General features: G+C 47.2%; 2 protein-coding genes across 6 annotated transcripts in view; one reads left to right on the top strand and one right to left on the bottom strand.

The window, feature by feature from the left end:
• The window catches only part of Atg16 (Autophagy-related 16), a 679282-nt gene that overhangs the window by 471698 nt on the left and 184364 nt on the right, over positions 1–23220 (top strand). The window contains exons 9-10 of one of the 5 annotated variants that reach the window (XM_076826316.1): positions 13496–13553; positions 15557–15624. The exons of 1 other annotated variant lie outside the window; for it this stretch is intronic. In XM_076826316.1, coding sequence (XP_076682431.1) covers positions 13496–13553; positions 15557–15609 — 111 coding nt within the window. In that variant the 3' untranslated portion in view covers positions 15610–15624. Of the gene's footprint in view, positions 1–13495; positions 13554–15556; positions 15632–23220 lie in introns of those variants that run through there. 3 more of the 5 variants (XM_076826311.1, XM_076826319.1, XM_076826315.1) reach the window with 3 other exon arrangements.
• Positions 1–23220, bottom strand: part of Neo (ZP and PAN domain-containing protein neyo) — a 293377-nt gene that overhangs the window by 163842 nt on the left and 106315 nt on the right. The window lies entirely within an intron of this gene.

Here is a 23220-nt window from a genome sequence, read left to right as displayed (position 1 = left end):
TCGTCCGAACCATGTCATACAAACGTCCGCCTGCACCATCACCTTCAAGCCTCAGATCTCACCCCACCGAATCAGAGGAATAATTTCATCCACCCTCCACCTCCTCTACCTTGGCCAACTGTCCAACAATTCTGCAAGGGAAGTGTGCAAAAGTGTAGGATACGGCTGAAGCGGAAACGATTTGGTGGATGGTTGGGGTGTCGATGGCACGGGGGTGACATAAACCAGCGGCGGCATCAAGAACGGGCGGCTCTTTTGCCTGTCATGAATCAAGCAGCGCTCGGAGCCCCAGCAGCGGCGCAGTGGCGCTGATCCCCGTGGCCGTGGAGGGTTTTACTTATATGGCGATGTTTTCCGCGCTCGCCCGCAATCTAGATACATCGGGGCTATCTAAGCCACGCCGACACTATTCATCGGCATGCCACGAAACGCGGCATCCCCGTCGTCTTTATCTTCGTTTCCATGCCCCTCTGTTTCGCGTCTCTTCACCGCGATCGGCCGCCCCCGCTTCCCCGCCGCGTGATATAGTTATACATTATTCGATATTGCGGCATCACGAGTTCCCCCGGGACGATATTCTCATTGTATGCCGCGCCGGCACTCAGCAATACATAGCCGGCCTGGGGTGGACGATGTTCGTAGACGCCCGGGCAAAACCGAAGTCACAGCGCGAGAGGGAGGGGGAGGGATTGGTGGGACAGTGGATAAGAGCGCGGGGTGGGAGCGCGGGGGGGGGGAGGCTGTGAGGCCACGGGGACGCAGGTACAATTCAATGTACAATGTTTGAACATTACTTGAATGCTTAATGAAGTCGTGTCTTATATCGAACAATGCCTCGAACCGTTCGTTCGTTCGTTCGCATCTAAATCCCCTCTATAAACCTGCCCGCGCCCGTCGTTGTCCTGCTTCTCGTTCCTCTCCCCTCGTCACCCTTCCGATACTGTCCCATTCTCTTCCTCGGTGCCTCCCTGTACGTTTCTCTCTCAATCTCTCTCTGCTCCTCTCTCTCTCTCCCTCTCTCTCTGTCTGCACTGTCCTCCTACGTGCCTCTTACTGTCCTACGTGCCCCCTACCACCCTGGGCCAGCTCGCCATTATGGATCCTCCGTACCCTCTCCCCCTCCGCCGCTCATTCTGTCTCTCCCTCTCACCCCGTCTTTCTCACCCCCTCGCTCTATTCCTCGCAACACTGTCTTCTCTCCCACATAGGTTCCGCTACATCGAAAGCAACATCGTGGCCTGGCTACGATCTTCTTCCAGCATGATAATAGGTTCTCCGGGCCAATAATCTTTTATCGCCGGCATCTTTCGTGTGATCTTCGCTTCATCGATGCGCGGGGCACATTAATAACCCCGGCTTATTATTATTTGTCGTACAGATGCTTTCGGATAAGGTTCCACGGATGATCGCCGCGGTAGTTTATCCCGACAACTAGCTCGGCATCCTTGCCGCGGAGATCAACTTACTCCTGTACGGTGTTTATGATATACTTGACCCCTCCGGCAAGTATGGATATCGTTTTCCAATGTTCTCACATATCCCCGGGGCTCTCTATCCGCTTGATTAACGCCCGCGATAAAGCCGACGGGGGGGGGGGGGCGGGCGCACTGTCACATCGCTTCCCCAGGGGCCCCGTCCAGAAAGAGCCAGCGGACTGCTGAACTGTACCGCTAAATCTTTGTTCGCCGGGCTCGAGATCCGCGCAGACTGTTAACAGGAGTTGGCATCTTTACAGCAGACTGAACTGTACACTCTGGCCGCGTTTTCTCGATGAAAGGCAACCGGCGCATTGTGTTGCTCGTCTTCTGCCCGCGAACCTGAAAATTTACTTCGCCGGCTCTGGACAATCGCTCTGCCGCTGAATCGTGACTTCGTCCTTGGTCTCACCTTCACCTTCATCTTCCATACCAGCCGTTACCTTCACCTTCACCTTCCTCGTCCTCTTCCGTACGTTCGTCCTCCCCTTCGACGCGAGCCCCCTTCCTCGTTTTCGTCCCTTCCACGTCGGCGTAAAATTCCTGCCGCTCGATCGACAGCGAACACGGCCGGAACGGACTTATAAGTCGTCGCGCTTTCAGCGATTCATCCTGGTGGCCTGCGCCCGGCGACGCCGCTCGGAAAGGGGGACGCTCGTTAAAGGCGGGAAAGCGAAAATAGAAGAGAACAATGAACGAGGAAGCAACAGAGGAAAGAGAAATTGGAGGATTACACGCGCGTATAAACCGCGGGCTAGCTTAGCAACGAGTGAATTCACTATCCGCGTTTATCACGGGACGCCGGCGCGATAATGCGCGTGAAACGCGCAGATAAAACTCCCGCGCCTTAACCTTCCGCCACCTGAAACTGCTTAGATGATCCTTTGCTCCTTGGTATTACACCAGGTGGAAGAAAGCGCTGCGGCGGGGGCTCGCGGGGCCATCGCTTGATTTTCAATGTTACAAGGAATCCCCATCGTCCCTTCGCAAGGATCCGGGTACCTGAGTTTCCAAGATGCAGCTTCCTATTTGCATGGCAATTTATGGCCGAGTTTTTTCGCTCCCGCCCCATTTTTTCTCTAGGTCTGGCTAACTTGTAGGATTATTCTTCTCCGTAGCTCGACTGGCCTCGGATAAATCAGCATAAAACGATAAAGGCCGAAAATTCATCGTCAAGGGCTGCGCAACAGCGAGTGCTGTACGTTTCCCTGTTGGTTTTGCCAGAAAAATAATTTCTGTTCCGCGCGAGGAACCCTCTCGCGCCGCGCACATGCGACGGTATATAGGTCGTCATGTAAATTCGAAACATTTCTGTACGCCGCATCCAGTATCTGCGATGCTAAATATCCCTCGTTGCCATAGATTTTCTTTTCTGTTGCTGTGCTACTATACTTTATCCAGGCTTTGTTATTCTTTTACAGGTGATTCACGGTATCAGTATTTTCTTCGTTTAAACGCAACGTCACCGGCCGCTGTACACCGACCGCGTTTACTCAGTTGCTCTGCTCCTTTCCCTCGCCCGAAGAAGAGTTCCCTTAATTCCTTCAGCGAAAGAAACGGGTCTTCCAGCGCACTATTACATCACTCGCTGCCCCTTGCTGTTGACCATTCCTTTACGTCACACCCTGTTCAACGCTGATCCCAGTACCTCTCTACTCCATGGCAAAGAATATTTACTCAGGATGGAAGTGGTTTCTGAACTGTCTCTAAATAAGGACGCTGCTCTGGAAGTTCCGGGAGGATGTAAAAAGAGAAAAGGTCCACGGTTCTGCCACAAGACCAAACCGATGATCCTCAGTTGCACTGCCCCTCCATTGTTTTCGCCGCAATCTTTTCAATTAAAGAGGCGAACGCGTGACGAACGTATCGCCTACTTATCTGCGGCACTCTCGGTCGAAGCTGCCCGAGGGATGGGGAAGGATTTCGAGCGAGGAATCATTACCGTGCCCGCCCCTGAAAGGCGACCAGCCTCACGTTACGTGGGTGGTTACGTGTCGCCACGAGACCGAAAGATACTTTCTTCACTCGGCCGCGTCGCACGTATTTTATTTATCAATCGAACTCGATACCGCGGGGAATTCCTCCGGGGGTGGCGCGGCTGGTGGTCTCCGCTTTCAAATTAGTATTCGTCGTCGTGCCTCGCAGCGTGTCAGGAGGGGTAGACCGCCCGAGACGGGCACGAAACCTGAAGGGACGCAGGGGTAATGCGGTTATCTTGTAGCCGAGTATTATTTCCTCTTTCAATATTGGAACGAAGAGCCATCCCCCCCTCTTCTTGACATCGTTCCCACCTTCCGCCTCGAAAGCCCATCTTCGGAGCAGCTTTTGTTCCTTTCTCAGTTTCTTCTCCGGCAGCACGAGACACTGGTTACGATCGTATCTTCCTACCTTGATATACATCGGCCCTTACGAAACACATTTGCTATTATGTTCCTCCCCTAAGAATAGCGTTTACTAGATCGCATGGACGAGTAAGAGGATTCGATAGATAAATTATGGAAAATCAGTTCGGCAGTCTGAATGCTCCATTTGCGGTAGAATTGGTAGCCGAGCTCTCACAAATATGAAATTCGTTTGGCAGTTGCGTGAAAACGAACAGCAGGTTTCTGGAAATAAAACGCACTCTGTTGTTTAAACACAGAGAATTCGGCGAACTGTTAACTGTATTTTCGCGCGTAGATGCCTCGAAAACGAAGCTTCGTTTCGGAAACTTTTATTTTGAAGTTTTCATTCATGCCGCACACGTTCCACATACTAGGGTCGCGAGTTGACCGCTCGTGAGTGCCAAAAAAAGAAAATATATGACTAAAATCTACTTCGATCAGAACAGAAAGCATCCTGGAATATTGTGCTTCTTCCTGGAAAGAAGGAGTGCTGTCCAAGATTTTTGGACGAGAAGAGCCCAGTGCCAATTCCGTCGGCGACATTTCCAATTGAAACGTCACTCCACGCACAAAGAAACTACCAAAATTAGAGGAGGAGATGGCACGCGATAGACGCCGTCCGCGTTAGCCCGCATTCCGTTCGCCTCGATAGCAATGGAGGCTCTGCAGGAGTTTACGAACCCCGATGCTGATACACGAAGATGGCCGTGAACTGTTCGAGAGGAAAATGAGACAGATAACGCGAGGGCGAATCGAGCGAACGAGGCAACGAGTTCTTGTCGCGTAGCAACAGTAAAACAGGCTAGAGATAGACCGTGTGAGATGGAATCGGCACCGAAGTAGAAACGAATGGATTCCAGCTCTCTTTGGACTTAAGGAAGTTCCCTTCCGGCTACCTTCGATAGTCTCAAAGATGTACTGTATGCCTGGGGAATATAACCAGCCGATAATAATCGGTCGACCATGCTTATGGTCCAGGTCGGGGTGGCGAACAGTCGCCTCACGAGCCGGCAGCCACTCTTTCAACAAGCCAGTTTACTGGATAACAGAAGAAGTACTGGGTTAGTTTGGATTCTACCTGGTTTCTATCAGTTTCGTTCTATCAGCACTGCTATGCAAGGAGGAAGCGCCCAAGAGGGCAGAAGCTCCCGAGCATCTTTAATGTCTCATTACTTGGATCCCTATCAGCAGGTACCTTTCAAATCTCATCGAGCCCCACGTCCTGGTCGTACTGTTTGAACGTGTGCAACGATCTGCATCGAAGATTTTTATGAAGCACAACACAGCACTCGACATTTATTGTTTGCTGTAGTTGACAAAAGGTACCTACTGATAGAGTCGTCGATTTCAATCACTAAAGAGATCTATTATGCTTCCCCCAAATCATTTCTTCAAAGTGTTATTTACAAGTTATTAGGGTGGCCCGTATTTATACGTGTAATTATAATTTTATTATTATAAAGCAAAGAGAACAGACACCGCATCCCTTTCAAATTCTGGTTAGTGATCGTAACTATTAACAGTCGGACTGAAGGTACAACTGGGCTAGAAAATAGATCTTAACGACACTTGCTCTAAAAAAATTAGAGAATTGTGAATTACTCATTGCCGCTGCCTCGCGATGTTATTTTATAGCAAGTCTGCATCATCCTCGTCACTGTGACAAGCAAAAGATTCCACCACCTCCGCGCTTCCTCGGAAAAGAAACCCTCCACTAATCGATCTACATACGTGTGTATCCATCAGCTCGACGATATCAATCTCTCTTCCCCCCGTCCAAAACGCTAGCCCCCTTATTGAAACTTCGAACGGTATGATTACGCAACGAGCAGCAGGAGCGCGAATGGAATTTCATTCGTAGCTGGCGCGCTGCAAAGTGGGTATTCCGACGCGGGGCATTATCGTATGGAGGAACGTGGTAATCGCCCCCCTCGGGTAGACGCGCTCCGCGTGCGTTATGGCGCGCAACTTTCGTATCTGGCCTCTTCCTGTACTCACCTGCACGCGGGCGACGCGCGAGCACGCATGTACGCGGCGGGATCCGAGGGGGCTGTCCGCGCTCGCCGCAAAGTATCACGCACGGTGGTCGAGGGGACCGCGCGCCGCGCTCGCTCGTAGATCAATGGGACACGCTTCCAGCGTATTCGTGCGAGCATCCCCCGATTGTTGTTCATCATACACGGCTATAGAGAGATAAAGGGGAAAAGATAGGGGCGGGGGAGGGGCCGACGGAAGGGAGGAGAGCGACGTGTGTACAAGGGCATCCGCCAAGAGCGCGCACAGCGCGATCGCCGTGTCGCCACTGAGGATAAAGGAGTTGTGGAACGCGGCAAGTAAGAAACACGCGGAAACGGGTGACAGTTCGTGCCGCGGCCATAACAGCCAACGCTATTTTGCCGTGGATTTTTCCTCCCGTCCTCCCCTCCCTCCGTCTAACCTCCCCGCCCCTCCCCCCTCGTCAGTCCTTCCCGCTCCCGCTGTTGCTCTTTTCTCTTTCTCCCCGTTCCTTTATCTATCGACCCCCCTTTGCCTTTCCATCTTCCTCGTTTGCGGCACCAGCCTCCCAACAACATCGAGTCGCCGATCACGGCCTCAGATAGACCAAGGCTTACGAAGCTCGGATAAAAAGGAATCCAAGAGAAGCGGACTCCTGAAAAACCGCGAATGTCAGACGACGCTGCGGTGTATTAGATAGATCCCTGGACCAGATCGGCGCTGCCTCCTGTGGCGTGCTCAATCAGCGACCGAGATTGTTTCGATTTTTGATCGGGAGAGTGGATTACAAGCATTTTTAGAGCGGCCGCCGGCTCAGGTCGCCGGAGTTCTTCAACACGTCTACATGGAATTTAGGATTTTTTGGGCGTACCGGGAGCAGCTGTTGAAACCACGACGACCGGGCGGCCGGGTATTTCTCGGACGTATCGAGCCAATTTTCGATCATTATCGTTTCGATGGAATGGTAACGGGCCGGTTCGTCGTGAACTTTGCGCATTTCACCATGTAGCGTAGAGCTCCGAAAAAATGGTCGAACTTCATGGAGGATGAGGCTCTTCTGCTAGCAATCACGTTTGATGAGAAAAATATCTAGTACGGAACTCTTAGAAGTCAAAGCAAAAATGGAAGTACGTCACTGATTTAACTAATCAATTCTCCGTGCAACTGTTGAAGTTCCCGTGTTAAGCCGAGGACTCAACTGAAAGCTGAGCTAAGCTATGCTACGCTTTGCCTAGTTTTAAAAACTTAGCTTCAATAAATCCTCACGGAACCATTCCCACCAAAAGCCAAGCTGTGCAAAACATATTTTTTTATGTTTTATAGTACAGCTAGGTATAGCGTACCTAGTCTAGCTTAGCTTAGCTTCCAGGTGCATCCTCGCCTTTACAATTCATAGAAACAGTATAACACCGTAGCCAGCTGAACTGAAAATATTCAGCAGATCCACCACACTAACGGCCACGCAGGCAACCGTCACTTATCAGTTTAAGAGGTCTCATTGACCAGCAAGAATCGAATCTCCGCCTCAGCAGTGATTGCATCCCCCCGGTGCCTTGGAACTCGCCACTTTTCAGCGCGGGTTAAACCGATCGTCGCAAAACGAGCAGAAAAGTCTTCCTCCCGAAAGTGTCGAGGGAAGAAGGAAGAAAGGGAGTGACTAGCAGATTACATTTTGCCGATCGTCGATAGTTTTACGACGATAGAGCCGCTTTCTCTATCCGCTCCGGCCGGAGTCTGGCCCTCCTCGTATCAAGGAGCCGCTTGATAAATCTAGTTCTGCCCTGAGTAAGCGAGCCACTGTGTACCTGCTAGACGGTGAATTCTGGGTGATGGAGCGGGAAAAGTTGGCGGCAAAAACCACCGTACGGGATCCTCGACTCAAGAGACGTGGGATGGTTTTTGCAACGGGGCTGCGCCTCTGCTGACCGCGAACGAGATTATCGTGGTATCGAATTCGGCACGGAAATTGCCGGGGAGAAATTTATCGCTGCCGCGGCCAAGAAAAATGATCCTCTCTGTCGAACGTTAACGTGTAAAACCGCAGCGGAATCGACCTTAGTCATTGCGCGGCGAGAGGGAGGCTAAAAGCGGCGAGGGGTGGGCGGGGAGGCAATTTCTTCGAGCCTACCGTTCAGCAACGCCCCTCGTGTTCATCGTCATCCGAATAATGTAATTCGCCAGCCACAAACGTAATGAATCTCCGTTTCAGAGATTGGTACGCGTTAAGATATCGGAGGAACGCCGTGGTGTTTTGCTCGTCAGCTGTACCGATAACTAAATTAACGGTCCGGGGAATGAGACTTCTGAGTGCAGAGAGATTCTTCTGAGAAGGCAGGAGGCGCAAAAGTTCTTTTGCTTTATTCAACCGAAAAATATATTACGTCTCTTTTTAATCAAAGTATCTTCCTTGGCTGTCTATAGTCTTTTGCCATTTTTTGGTAAATGTACAAGTGGGTATAGAAAAAGCAGACACTACCGTATGTTTATTTATGGAAGTTAATTTTGACAGTCTCTGTACGAAATGGAGAATAAATATTTCGTACCCTTTACTTTAAAAATCTAGCGATAGGTATGGTGGACAGTGAATTAAACATAAAGTTGTATTAGGCGTGCGCAGAGGGAATAGGAAACTTTGGCGATTAATCCTTCGTTGACGCACCTCTTTTTTCGAACAACTTTGACATACCTGGGTGGCTCACACCCGGAGCCATTTTTGAACGACTGCCATTCTCAACGAAAGAATCCAATCGTTATGAAAAAAATCATCGGTCAATTTCAAGGTCTCTAGAATATATTCCAGTTGTATTTTGATTGAAATTTTATTACAGTTTTGTAAAAAAAAAATTTGATTACCATATGTGAGGAAAAAGCGAAGGAAATCTTCAAAAATTTGTAACTCTTACAAATTTCAATAGTAGAAGCTAAAAATCTACAGAGTTGTTGCGCAGATATAATATTTTGAGAAAAAAAATATTCTGTAAGTCAGCTTTGAAAAAAAGATATTTATTTTGAATATAATAGCTACGGAGCGTCAAAATCAGCTTAGGGGTGGCTCACACCCAGAGTGTGAACGAGGGGTTAATTTCGTGGGAGAAAATATATTTCACTATTTTCATTTATCCTTACTTTAATATTTTTGTATCACAAATTCTGCCTCACTCAACATAATCTAACGTAACCTTAGTAAAGCATTTTCCAAGCTACGAAATCGTTTGCAAAAACTAAACGTGCATACAATTTCACAAGCATTGCAACTATTTTCGCCCTTAAAGACAGATAGCTACGGTGTTTTGTCAGAGGAATTCATATTCGCTAAGCTCTGGAAACTGGCCAGCAGACGGTGTAAAAACGTCCACCCGTAAACGATGAATAATCAATGGACTAATTGTAAAAGCATCCGCTACAAAATAGTTCGTTTAAACGGCACTGAAAGCTGTGAAAATGGCTGTGGCGAGGGGGAAAAAAGGGGGGCAATAGCAATTCCATTATTCCATAGTCGAAAACGGGTCTACTGAATCATAAACAAAGCCCATCCATATTCATGCATGGAAATAGATTTAGTTATGTCGAGCAACGTATGCTCGGCTACGTGAGAAAATTACGAATATTTCCATAAAGCTTTCTTCGCTGGCGGATATAGCGAGGCACGTAGGCCGGAAGCGCATTCCAGGCGGAAAACATCGGGACGTAATCGCATGCGTCGCCCTGCGCTTAACTTAATCTCGCGGCGCGCACGCGAGCACCTCTCTGTTTGATGGAGATCCCCGAAGTTGGTCGCCTTACTCGTATTTTCCAATCATACTAACGAGGGACGAAGCTTCGCAGACCTGAATATCCCGCATCCGATGGCATTCTCGTTCAACGTCTGCACGTACGCGGGAGATAATTTTTTTTAGAGGCTTTTAGTTCCCTCAATACGTTTTGTTAAATACCATAAGCCAGATTGAGATGCAAATTGCAGAGGACTGAAGACCCTGTGTTAACGCCTGCGATATTTTACATTAAATAACTCATCGTCAGTTATTCGACAGTTAATTGACGACGTGGTATGTAGTTGAAACTTGCGACTTTTAATTAAATACAACTTTCTCCTGCAAGGTATTACTTCCACAAACTACCGCAGTATAACGCGATAGAATGATGTATGCAGCGAGATACAAACGGTTCCCTTAATAAAAAGGATGCATCTATGCTTTGCAAGTATTTTGCGGCACCTCCAGAGAAATTAACACCATAGGAAGTAAACCATTATCAGTTAATTCACCCCACGTGTATTCTGCGCTCTATGCTCGTTTCATCCCTATGATTTTCAACCTCCTAGCCTCGGGGACTGCGAAGGAAGCTTCCCAGCTGATGCGTTCTCAGAACGAGACGCCAGCGGCCAGTCACTGCAGCGACAAAAATTTAGGAGGCCGTCCACTCGGACGTGGAAATTACTCAGACCGGGCTGAACCGTACGCCGCTGAATTTCCAGCAACTGTAACGTGTAACAGGAAACCAAGAGAGACTGGAGCGAACACGGAACGAGCAAGATAGGTGTAGGACTAAGCTACCTCTAATGTCGATCCCTATCTATGTGCAGGCGGTTGCCTGGTGGCGCAACTACGGCGCAACTAATATCTTGTCCAGCGCAAAACCGGAATACTGCCGGGGATTACAACTTGTATTAATTACGGGCGACATTACGCCGGTCAGATTAGAAATCGAAGGAGAGGATAGCGAAGTCGTGGCAGCTTTACACGCTGGGAAATTCCTCCATCAATATGCCGCCGCTGGAGCCTCCCGCTGCCTCCTTTAATTACCAGCCAGGCCACTCCGGCCACCCTACGCCCTCGAAAAATCGTTTGATGAAAACACGGACGACATTAAACAGTACCGGTTACGTCCAGCTCGTTACTGAGCCGCCATTTACGTTTGCTGGCGAGATCACCTAATGTCGCCTTACAGCGAGGGCGAAGATTACGCAGAAATTGATAATGGCGGTTGGACTTGCGTTGGACCAAGTGCCTTATCAAAGAGGTCTGCGGAAGTCGTAATCCTATTACAACGAGGGTCTGGAGAACTTTGAAATGCCACCTTTGCCCCGGGCATTACGGCCAAAGTAATTCGAGAAGCCCTCGCATGGAAATACTACCTTGGCTAGGGCGATGCGCGCGGAGTTGCCTGTAACTGATGATCCCATTGATCTCCTATTGGGTGCTACAGTTACATGTGACCATTCATCTGGTCGCAGCTATGTTCCCTACCGGGGTGTAGTTCGTTTCACTTGGTCCCTAGAAAATGTCCCAATGGGGACAATGAGGAGTCAGGGGTCTTTAGGTGGAAGCTCTTAACTTCCAGCGTAAGGACAGATGGAAAGGAATTATTCCATATCGACCCTGTCACGCTTTCCAGGAATTTTCAGGCTTCCCTTCAACCAATACTAGGTGATACGTGCTCTATATTCTGTGCTTATCTTCGCTAACTACGTCACAATCTCCTGTATATACCTAAGTTCCCCGCTGGTCTCTAATGGAGAATCAGGAGACGCGTCAAAGAACAAATGCTAATTGAAGGCAACTTGCAGCCAGCACGATACACATCTTACACGTATCAGAGACGTAAGTTAAACGTAATTTGGCTGGGATCCTCCAGAAGAGAGAGAGGGGGGATTATTGATTTAGGGAAAGCTTGCTTCGTTATCCCGTAGCAATTCCTGAAACCCACGGTTTCCCCTTGAGCTCTCTGTTTCCTCTCCGCTGAGCAGAGTCAATTAGAGTCTCGATTTGAGATTTTCAATCTTCAGTCGACGACTCGCCGTTCCACGCGGCGGCCGGGCGGAGACAGGGATGAATGCCTCGGTGACGCAACAAAAACAGACAGTTATAAATGAATTTTCACTGCTGCCGGGACCCCATCGAATCTAGCGGGTAATTTCGGATATATTCTTCCGTTACCTTTCGGAATTCCTCTCGAGGACCGAGCGTGTTATACCGTGACAGCATTCCGATAAGCGTGCTCGCTGTGGGATACGCTGCTGGATTTATAATTATCAAACACAGCTTGAAGGATTAATGAACCGAACTGACAAGGGAAGTTAGGCAACCCGGGAACTCAGAAAATTATGCAACTTTGCGTGCAAGTAGAGTAGTTCGTCCGTAACGCAACCCTATTTTTTGTTGGTGCCATAGTGCTGTTTTGGAGGGTGACATCATCCCTTAAAAAATGCAGAATTTTGTTTCGTGAATCTCGAGAACGGTGAGAGATGTCGAAAGGAAGTTTAAACAAAAGTTGCATCTTTTTCTTATATCTACAAAAATGAGTAAAAATAATTATCGAAAAATTGTGAGTCTCGATTTGGTTTCTGGTTTTAGTTTTATATTTCGAGTAAACTAGTAGCAGAGACTTTTTTACAAACGGCACGACTTTCGTGGATATTTGTACATGTACGTTTCGATTGAATTAAGTACCTACGTGTATAAAATAAATAAAATTGAAGGTGAGTGTAACGTGGCTCGCACATATAGGCACAAATTTATCTTTGTCTGTTTGTTGTCTTGTTACTGCAATTTCAGTTTCCAATATGCTTTTCATGGAGCATTATTTATGAGTGTATTGTATACCCAGCGTTTCCAGAGATGAAAGTAATTTCCATGAAATTTCTCGAAAATCTCTCCGTATTTCGAGACGATTCGCTTCTCGCGGAATGTCCAATCGGGGGAAACGCGACAGACGGTGGAAAATCTACTAGCTGAAGACGGATAAAGTCGATTTTCTCCAGTCAACACAGGTCGACGGTGATTTCAATTTGTGTTGATTTTTGACAACGCAAACAGACCTCAGTCTTTTTCACGTTTGCCTGCTTTATTTGTCCGCCTTCGCGCCCCCAAGCCTCGGTTCATTTAACTTCCACGTCCAGGGCTGTGTGCAGTGTTACTTGCAAAATATTTCGTCTACGTTCCTCGCGGCTTTCAGACGTGGGCCGTGTTATATGGTGGAAGATACGATTACACGGCTCGATGTTATAATATTCTTAGAAAAATATAATAATAAGAATAAAAAAGACACGAAGTGTTTCGACGAAAACTTGGAAATCCGATTAAACTTCACTAATATATTTATCAGGTTGTGAGTTCGTCAGTACTTGCCCGTAATCGGAGCGTGAATTGATGTCAGTAAAAGACTTTTATTAGATTGTAGTATGAAACTTTAAGAAGGTGATTATAAATCGTTGCAAAAAACTTCAATTAAAATTGATGTGAAACTCCGCTTATATATTAAATTTTATGTCTGAATTTATAAGCTGGAATTGAATTAGTTTGTATAACCGAGTGACGTGATTGAATTGTATCAAATAATGATATATTTCATGCTTTGAATCTGTTAAATTTGTCTGTGCTCCAACTATTGTTAAATAAACAAGTTCTATTTTAAATTAATAAATTTCGTACACCCGTTATAAATATCAATGTAGCAAGAAAAAACGACTACATATTTGCAAAGCAAGCGTCAACTTAGTAATCAAAATAATTTAATAAAACATACTTTTCCATTACAGTAAGAGGGTACAGCAAAATGATTAATTTTCACTCGTCAAATACTATTAGACGTATTTTATCGACATTACACATGCATTACTTGTTGTTAATGTTTTTGTTGCAGGTGAGTGCTCGATCAATTCAAATAAGGTCCCATGGAGAATCGAAAATATTGGAAACAAGTAAGCTTTTTCGAGTTTCACTAACAGCATGTAATTTGCAAGATATTCTCGCGTGTACTACAACTACGTGTACCATATAAGCTGTACATGTTTTTGCATCTTAAAACATCGTAAGCAACAGGGGGCAAAGCGTGGAGAAAATTCATCGTCGTTTCACTTCTCGCCTTTATAAGGCGAAAAACAGTAGGTACGACAGATGAGAAACATTTATGAGGGACTTGTTTTTTTATGCCCGCGTTCAGCAGATACATTGCGCCAGGCAATTGAGACTTATTGAAAACGCATTTATGTTTTGTGAGCTACGAAACATGTAGTTTTTATTGTTTCGCTGACCGTCGTAAATGAAATGATTCGCCTACGTTTATTAACGAGCATACCTGCAAAAATCATTTAATAATGCTACTGTAGCGCCATGAAAAAAAGACCAATTGGGCCAAGTTATGCAGAGAGTTACTAGTAATCCTTAATGGTCTGAAATTTGGTAAATTTCGTTTGAAGATTTTAATTGTTAATGAAAAGTAGCTTTATTTCTATTAGTGTATTTTATTTCTTGTTATTGTTTTATAATGTTTTTCACTGGGTTATTTAATAGTGAGTAGTATAATTCATATTATTTTAAATTCTCCAATGCATTATGGGTTGGTAGTTTTAATAATTGTATAATGTAAAAATTGTTCTAAATCGGTAATTTTTTGTAAAATAAATATCACCAAATTATGGGATCCGTACTGTGTTCAACTAATTTTTTGTCATTTTGAGGGTTGGAAGGTTTCTGCATAACTTGGCTCAATTTATATTCATTCCACTGAATATGACGTAATAATATATACAACTTAAAAGAGATTTTGTTACTTGAACAATTTCTTCTAGAATGTGGAATTATCATTGCAGTACGATATGTATACTATACATTTGATTATAATATTACTTGGAAATTTCAATATACAAATTCGCTTCAACAGTTTTCGTTTGACGAAGGGAAATTGCGGACATTTAACCTGTTCTTAATTAATCTGTAGGAAGTTGCAATACGGGGAATGTTAAAATTACTTTCCTTTCTGAAAACTTTGAGATCACTTTGAGCTATTTCGGTAGAACGATATTATTCTATCCTCTTGCTATTACTGGAAGGGCAGGGAAATATTCTCATTGACATTTGAGAGCTATATAACATGGTAAACGTATGACGTATGTACATAGCTTGATTCGATAATAGTAGATTCACGACGCATGAGACACAGTAATGTGTGGAAGGCAAACTTAAACAGTAAACTAACTTCCCATGGTAAACTTGACATCAACGTTCTCCTAGTTTGAACGTTCCCAATGTAGATAGTTACCTGGATGCTTGTTTTTAAAGAGAAAAGTGTGTTCGAAGCTTTTATCATTGCAACTGCTCTGCAGTTGAAAACTGATTAACCGATCAACACTTTTTCATCAACTAATTTTGTTAGTAACAAATTTAATATAATAACTAATGTTGGTATAATACCAAAAATATAATTGTCATATGGGGAAATAAATGCTATTAGTTTATATATATTTAATTCCCCATATGACAATTATATTTTTGGTATTATACCAACATTAGTTATTATATTAAATTTGTTACTAACAAAACTATATATATATAGCAATAAATTGTAATATAAAAATAATCAAATACTGTCTACCAAATGTCAATATCATAAGGCAGTTTCGAAATTTAAATGGTGTATTTTTGAGAAATGATTTTTATTTAATCGTAAAAAGCAGGTTATTAGAAAGATTAGTCCAAGTACAGGTATTGGAATTATAATAGGTAAACTTTATCACTTCAGAACTCGTGAAAAAATCACTTCACAAGTCGCGTCTTCACGGTGAGTGATGTTTTTACATCACTACGCAAATTTGGCAGCAGACTTTCTTAAAAAATTTAACAGTGATCGTAATTTCAGCCCCCCCCCCCTCCCCCAACAAAAAAACATCTCCCTGGGACGTTTTTTTTTGTAATTTTCTAACAGTTCTCGAGAAACTATGGTGTTTCGTTTCAACGATGGCCCATACGATATTATGAGCGGTAAAAATGACTACAGAAATGTGGAAGCGGTAGATCGCCCACGACCAAATGACACACCTGCGCTGATGAGATCATCGATAAACTTGCAGGCTGAAAGGAACGGTTTGGTTCAGAGCGGGCGCGAGATGAGATCAGTAAAAGAAGAAGGATAAAAAAAATGGAGGAGGGAACGACACCAGCAAGAATCGTAATAAAATCCCATATCTAGATAATCACACGAAGTCGTACGTTCTGAGTGGGTCTGTTGCAAAGAAGACAAATAAAAAAGTCGTAGAAAGGTGAAAGCTGAAAATTTCCTCTCCAACTGGAATTTTTCTTTCCCGGCTGGATTTCTTACAGGTGGAGAGAAATCCTTGCGTATCAAAAATGGAAATAGAAGTAGACCACCGGGAGGATTCACAACTTCTTCCCCCGCTATGCTCCTTTTACTTCTTTCTGCACTCTCGCTAGCTTTAACTACTATAGCGGGTAAAGTGTAAGTGGAGGAGCGAGGGGCGAAATAAAGTAGCAAATATGGGGGAGCATTCGCTCTTAATTGATCACGTGTTTACTTCTGAAACTCCTGTTTCTGACACGCGTTCCTCGCTGGTGGTGTTGAACTATAAAATATGGACCCTCCGCTTAATAAAAACGCATTAAATAAAAGCTGTTGATTTATGACGCAGTATTCTTCAGTGCGGGAATTCATTCTCCATTACAAAAACAGCTGACGGCTGATATTACTCATTATTGTCAAAGGAATTCAATTAGAATTATTAATATTTAACATGCTTGTGCTTGGATGAGAATTTTACAAAATTCTGCCAACTAATTTCCAAAGTTTCATGACTCTTGCTGTATTATTATTGTAATTATAAGGTCTATAAGAGATATGTTTCTCAGTGACCAACTATTAGAAAGAGAAGCAAATTAGGACTTCAGTTGCGAAGAGACTTCATTCGCCTTCGATTCTATAGTTCTTCCCGCATGACTAAGAATTCGCAAGAGCGACTTTTACTGTCTTCGCCATTCGCCTCCATTTCCCTATTCTCTTTCTACCACGAAGAATATTCCTCAGATACTGCTTCACGGTTCTACACAAGTTATCATTTCTTTATCTGGTGCATCACTCAGGCAACTATTCCGGAGCACAAAGATGGATGACATACGTGGCATACGGTGCCATATTGGTCGATAGCTTTTCACCCTTGCGTAAACTCGAATTGAATGCAACAAAGGACACGGTCAGTCGTGAGCGTTCGAGAGAACTCTGGAGATAGCCGTACAAGAGACGTCGAGGCGCAAAAGAGGTACCGAGTGGGTCTCCATGCCAGGAGCAGGGATTGCATGTCACGACCTATAATACCGTGTAACACTTGCTTGTCAAGCAATCTAATCGCTCGCTATTATCATACAACACAAGTCACCGGGAATATAAGACACTGGGAAGATCGGAGCCTGCAAATCGCGGGTAGGTCGCCATCGTGTTAGATGTAACGGGCCTCTCTTTATTTAGGACACGGTATGTAGCATTGTGGGATGCCCCCTTCGCGTGCCTCCACTGCCACATTGTCCCCCCCCCCCCCCGCGAGCGGAGTAGGAGAAAATAGGACTGCAGGCACCTGCATTCATTATCGAGCAATCGGCAGAAAGAAGGGCCGAGTGTCGACTAAACACGTGCTTAGATCCAATGGAATCGATAGCAGCTAAGAAGAAGCTCGGGCAATACCTCTTGCCCCGTGTCTCTTATCCGCCGTGGTCCTCTCCTTCGCCTCTCTCGTTTGCGCGCCTCGATGGTGACAAAGGAGGCAGCTGAACTTGGCTGGGATACCTACGCAGAGCATGTACTGCAGCCGGTGAGCATGGTCCAAGGAGATTAGAAAGTTAGCAACTGTGTACGCGTACATGTCTGTGCTCGTCTAATACGCTGGAGGACAAGCGGTATCATTAACAACACCGCTGTGTTGCCTCTCACCCTGGCGTCCACCTTTTTCCCTGCCCTCCGTTCCTGAGCCAGTTGGACTCGACGACAGTGCACAGTGATACGTACAGCGGATGCAGACTGCAGCCGGGGAACACGTTCAAACAGGGTTAGGGGGTTACCAATTGGGTTCACGTACGGCACGGTAGGGCGACGCGCATATCGATACCCGGGCACGGTCGTGAGGCAGAGCGAAAAGGGAATAGACAAAAGCCATGGAAGAGACGTTGAGATGTAAGGGAGATCTCAGGAAAGTGGGCAAGGAAGGGGACCCGGGGGGGTTGGCAGGCCACGACCTGGACCGGCCGGTCATAGAACGGATGCAAGCCACCGGCCGACCGACTCTCCCACATACATTAGGAAGTTTCTCCTAACTTTTAGCCATGGCAGCTGAACCGTGACAGCTAGCATGGTGGCACAGAATCGGATAACCAGCTAGCCTCCTCCCTCCACCTCCATCCCCGCCCTTTCTCGCTCGTTAAACCTTTCTCCCTATTTCTCAACCCTTTTTTCTCCTGTTACGTGATCTCCCTTTCGATCCGCTCCCGCCTCTCGTCCTGGGCTGTCCTTTGTTCGCGGCCCCTAGTCCCGCGATACCTTTCCCCGTAAGTAACGAAACTATCGAGTTATTCACGATCGGGCCGCAGAAATAGCAAGGGAAACGGAAGAAGAAGGTGGGGGGCGGATACTGAAAGATAAGTTAGGAAGGGAGAAGGAGAGGAGGAGATCCGGTAATCTTCAGAGGTACCAGTACGACGGACCCTAGGATGCTCCGGAGAGTCAAGAACCTCGACAGGAGTGCCCGCGGCCGTTGCCACAATATTTTGCTTGATTACTATCGCAGGAAAAGCTGCTCGACCGACCTGACCGAGGCCAGATAGCTGGGGAGGTGGGTGAATACGCCTCTGTTCCTCTTTCTCTCCGCCACCCGCCCGCTCTTTCCGTGCCTCTTCGTCCCTCTTCCGGCGCCCCTCGTTAGTATGCTAATTTATCGGGGCATTAAATTTTCGCGCCCGGCCTTTGATACAGCCTGGAATTTATGTTCTATATTTCAGACTCAAAGTAGATTACCGATTAGCCGCGGATGTACCGCTCTCTCCACCCTTTCGCCCTATGTATCACGCGTTTTCCATCCTCATCCGACTCGTTCCTCTGTTCCGCGGGCGATCCATATCCGCCGTATTACTGTTTAACCGAGCTCGCGGGCCGCGCCGGGCGTGACTAAAATCTCATAAACCAGTCTTTGTTAATACGTTAATCTTTTTCGCGCGATGATCGTCCGCCTCGCGCGACACATTAATGGCCCCTGCGTGCGAAATCATTGGCCCTCCGTTCCCAATACGTTTTGTTCCCGCGGTATGCCCATTGGCAGCGGGCTAATGGATATCCGCGGGATAACCGAGGCATCGTAAAACGTCCATCAAGCGAGAGGGACGTTTATATCAGTCAAACAACTGTTACCCCGGCGATCGCGAGCCTCGAAATCAGGCGTTCCCGGGCAAACTGAAATTTATGTCCTGATCCGCTCGCGGATAGAAGGGACGAACCTTAGCGCGCGCCGCAATGGCCCCAGTTACGCGAGCGTAGGAAAGCCGCGTGTAATGAGCAATAAGCATTCCCCCGCGAGGCATCCCTTGGCGCTCTCCCCGCGATCGAAGAACATCGACGCACGGCCAAGATATACGACTTGGATTCTACGTCAAAGCCGAGGGGAACGGGGGCGGTAGACGAAGGTAGCCAGAATTCTTCTCACATCTTCTCTCATTTTACGCTACGCTGGCCTTTCGGAATTTCCCTACGTCATAGCAGGCCCTGGCACGCACGTTAATCACTCCGATATTAGCGTAACTTCTACAGCGTATAAAACGTTGGGACGTAATTTAATATTATTATATTACCAGCACACTGGCGGCCGCGTTAAAGCGCCGAGCCACATCAGCCAGGAATCTTTAAAATTAGATTTTCCCTTCATCGTTCCATTACTACTACCCCCACGCACCGCTACCCTGCCCCCCCCCCCCCCAGCCCTATTAACCGACGGGTTTTCCATAATCACGCCCGTGAACAATGTGTTGCCTAATTACGATTCATACACCCTCATCGAGGGTTTCCCAACATGAAATTTCATTTCATCAATTTCGTTGGGAGCAGAGCCGGCCGGCCATAGCCGGGGCACCTCCCTCGTCTCGTCTCGGGAACGATGAAGGTTCGTCCGCTGCAGCAGCGCGTGTATAATAGCGGATCTGGCGCACGGTCTGGGGCGGAGTGGGATCGTAGATTCGACGAGTAACTAGCGCGCAGCTGGCGAGCCTTGCAAATTCACGATATTCGCGAATCGACGGAAGTTACCACGTACGTTCGGGAGGCAGAGGGGGAGGGGGGTGGTTTAGGGGGCACTTTGAACCAACGTGAGGCGAGACTCTTGCCAACCCCAGGCCAAGCTTCCTCTTCCATTCGCCTCACGGTGAGGTTATTTCGGAATGGGAAAATTATTTCCCTCGGCATTCAGGAAGCCCTGACGGGAGAAACACCGCGGCTGATCCCGACGCCACGTATTTCCTGTACGTTTTAAATGTACCACGTGATCGGGCTCGACGATATGCACTCCAGCTCGCGTCTGCCAAGTAGACCGTCTGCCATACGCGGCTGGGGAGCTACTTCTGCAATTCCCTGTATATTGATTTTAGCGCAACTTCTCTGTAGTTGGAGATTAAACAGAGGATACTTGCTCCAGTATCTGTTTCCGCAGGTCTGCTGATTTTAACACATCCTTCGGTTCTGCTTTTATACGCGCGGATACTGTGTTCAATCATTAGATACGCGCTCGTTGTATAACCAGAGCTGCGTTCAATGGTATTGCCACTAGGCAGTCTGCATTAGGGTGGCCCTTATTTTCAGCTTGCGATTTCTCCTGCTCTCACCCCCTAATATGGTTCCATTTCATACGAACATAGTCCCTGAAAAATATTATTGCAATCGGACAACAGGAAAGGGTGCCGCCCAGGCCTTAAACTTTAGAATTCATCAATGGTATGAATTTGAAGAATTTCTTTAAAAAAAATGGTGTATATTAACAGAGCATTCAATTTTCTACAATTACTGTATATATAATTTTTTCGTATATCCAACCAGTTTTTAGACATTGGCGTTTGAATGCAGAGAAGTCTGCAGCTACGCGCGTATAGACCATACATCACGCCGTACAGGTGGGATGCGCGAAGTGCGGACCTTTCTATATTCAATCGCTATTATCTAAAAAACGGTTGGGAGCACGAAAAAATTATATATACAATAATTGTAGAATATTGAATGCTCTTCTAATATTATTTGAACAAAATTTCGATAGGGCTTACCATTTTTGAGAAATTCCTTAAATCCAAACTATTGATGAATTCTCAACTTTAAGGCCTGATCGGCATCCTTCCCTGTTATCTGATAGCAATAAATTTTTTCAAGGACTATTTTTTGATCAAACAAAAGTTACCCCTACCCCCAGTTCTAGGGGGTGCGAACAAGGGAATACAAAAAAAAATTCGACACGTATAAATAAGGGCCACCCTAATGTACATGTATCTCTGTAAAAAACTGAGGAGGCTAAAAAGAGCCGACATTGTAAACCAATGCTCAAGCTATTTCCGGTTATGCACCTTTCCTCTGTATCAGTTTTTATTAAGATCAATGTTTAAAGAGCCATCCTCCGCGCGGGCCAGTCTGCCGAGGTGTCTAATACGTCAGTACCCGCCTCGCTGAATATCCTCAACTGTAAAGCTCTCAGCACGTGTCAGATGCGCCCGCCAGACCGTGGCTACAAACCCGTACACGCGCGTACCCGTGCACGTACGTAAACCGTGGCACCCGAGTTCTTGAAATTGAATCGTCTCCATTATTAATTTCAACTCGACACACGGCCCGGCTACGTTTCAGATTTTGCAGCGGCAAGTGACGATCAATTTCGCACGCCCGTGGCCGTGACGCTCTGCTTTACGAGTTTCGCGTGCACGGGATACACCGACTATTTATCGAGCACTGCCTACATCGAATGTCCGAAACTATTGGGCCGACGTGCCCGTAACGCCGACCCCGTGTCGGCTTTCCTGGTGCGTGCCACGTAACAGGATACCATTTGTAGAATCGCATGAATTCAGCCGTTCCTAAGGGGCGCGTGACGGATGGCACCCCGAAGAAAATCAGGAAACGAGGCTCGCGAGCTGCTGCCTGATCGTTCGTTAACACCGCCGGCTGGACAAGGTAAATTGCGAGATTAGAAGCTGGCTAACTGTACACCGAGTTGCCACGAGTTTTTAAGAGCATGATGGGGAGGGGAAATGGCGGAGGGGGGAGGAGGAGGAGGAGGAGGAGGACAGAAAAAGGAAACGTGAGAAAGTTTTGGCGGAAATCTGGTTTCATCAAAAGTTTCCCTCGTTCGCGCGATTCCGTATATTTGATCGTAAAAAATCATGCCAGTTTCGTAACTCATTTCATTAGCTTGAATGGTGGGATTCTTTCGAGGGCACTCTCGTTCGGTACACACGGCGCAGCATCCTCATTCCAAGGGAGTTCCACGGCAGACCAGGTTCCACGGCTCGTCGCGAGGCTGATCAGTGGATCACGAAGTGGTTAGGTCGGTATCGAGCCCTCCGCCCCCGAAAATATACGATGTGTGGAGGAGGAAGAGCGGGCGGAGGAAAGAAAGGTAAATAAGAACCTTGGCGAAATAACGGGACCCAGAGGGAAGCTTCGTCTCATCTCCTGTTGCTGTCTCTCTCCTCTTCCTCGTTCCCTCCCCTCCCCCCTCGATCTCCCCACCCCCCCCCCTTCGCCCCACCCTTCCCCTTCCGCCGGTTACCCTCCTCCACCTGGTTCAGTATTATATTCCACCCACCGCGAGGAGTCCTATTATCGAGAGCAGTCACGACGTATCGTCCGCGGAAGAGAGGCTCAAGACAGATCGTAACGTATTTCACTTTCTTCCCGAAGGGCTCCACGGTCTCCTTCCTCAGCGACCCCATCTCCTCCGTGCCTCGTCCCGTCCTCTTTTCGCCCCCGTCGTCGCGTTCTTTCTCGCCGGATGATGCATGCAGAGGCAGATATATGGGAGGCTCTCGTTCACCTCTCAAGCTCGCAGCACGGAGAGCGCGCCGGCTAATCGAACACGGAAAATCGCGATCGCGTTACCCCACGTTGTTCCACGGGCCCGGTGTACGTGTGCACCGCCGCCAACTTCCTTCCTCCTTTTTAAACGAACCTCCGTGTTGCCAGGAACGTGTGAAACACGGCCGAGCGTGCGCGCCATGGACCCTGGCCTCTCAAAGGGGAGCTGCCGGGTGCGACGTTGGAAAAATTTCTGCTCCCCGGGCGTGCACGGTAACGGGATGCGCGCCGCGTGGATTTCGGAGGCGCGGGGGCCAAATAAAAATGCACGATTTCGCCGAGGGGGCCCGTGGAAGCGGCGTCGCTCGTTCGCGGCAGTTCTTGGCTACGGATGTACACCTTGATGCTGGATTGGCAGTTGCCCAAAGCTCCTCTCTGCTCTCCGCTCGTGCCAGCGTAAACCGCGGGAATTTTTGCCTGATTAACGATATAGGTTTCGGTATTTTTCGGCAACCTGGCCGTACCAAGGGTCGGCGCGGCTCTGGCTCGATCTTGCC

This window comes from Andrena cerasifolii, chromosome 14 (assembly GCF_050908995.1).
Source record: "Andrena cerasifolii isolate SP2316 chromosome 14, iyAndCera1_principal, whole genome shotgun sequence".
NCBI lineage: Eukaryota > Metazoa > Arthropoda > Insecta > Hymenoptera > Andrenidae > Andrena > Andrena cerasifolii.
This window is presented reverse-complemented; position numbering and strand designations above follow the sequence as displayed.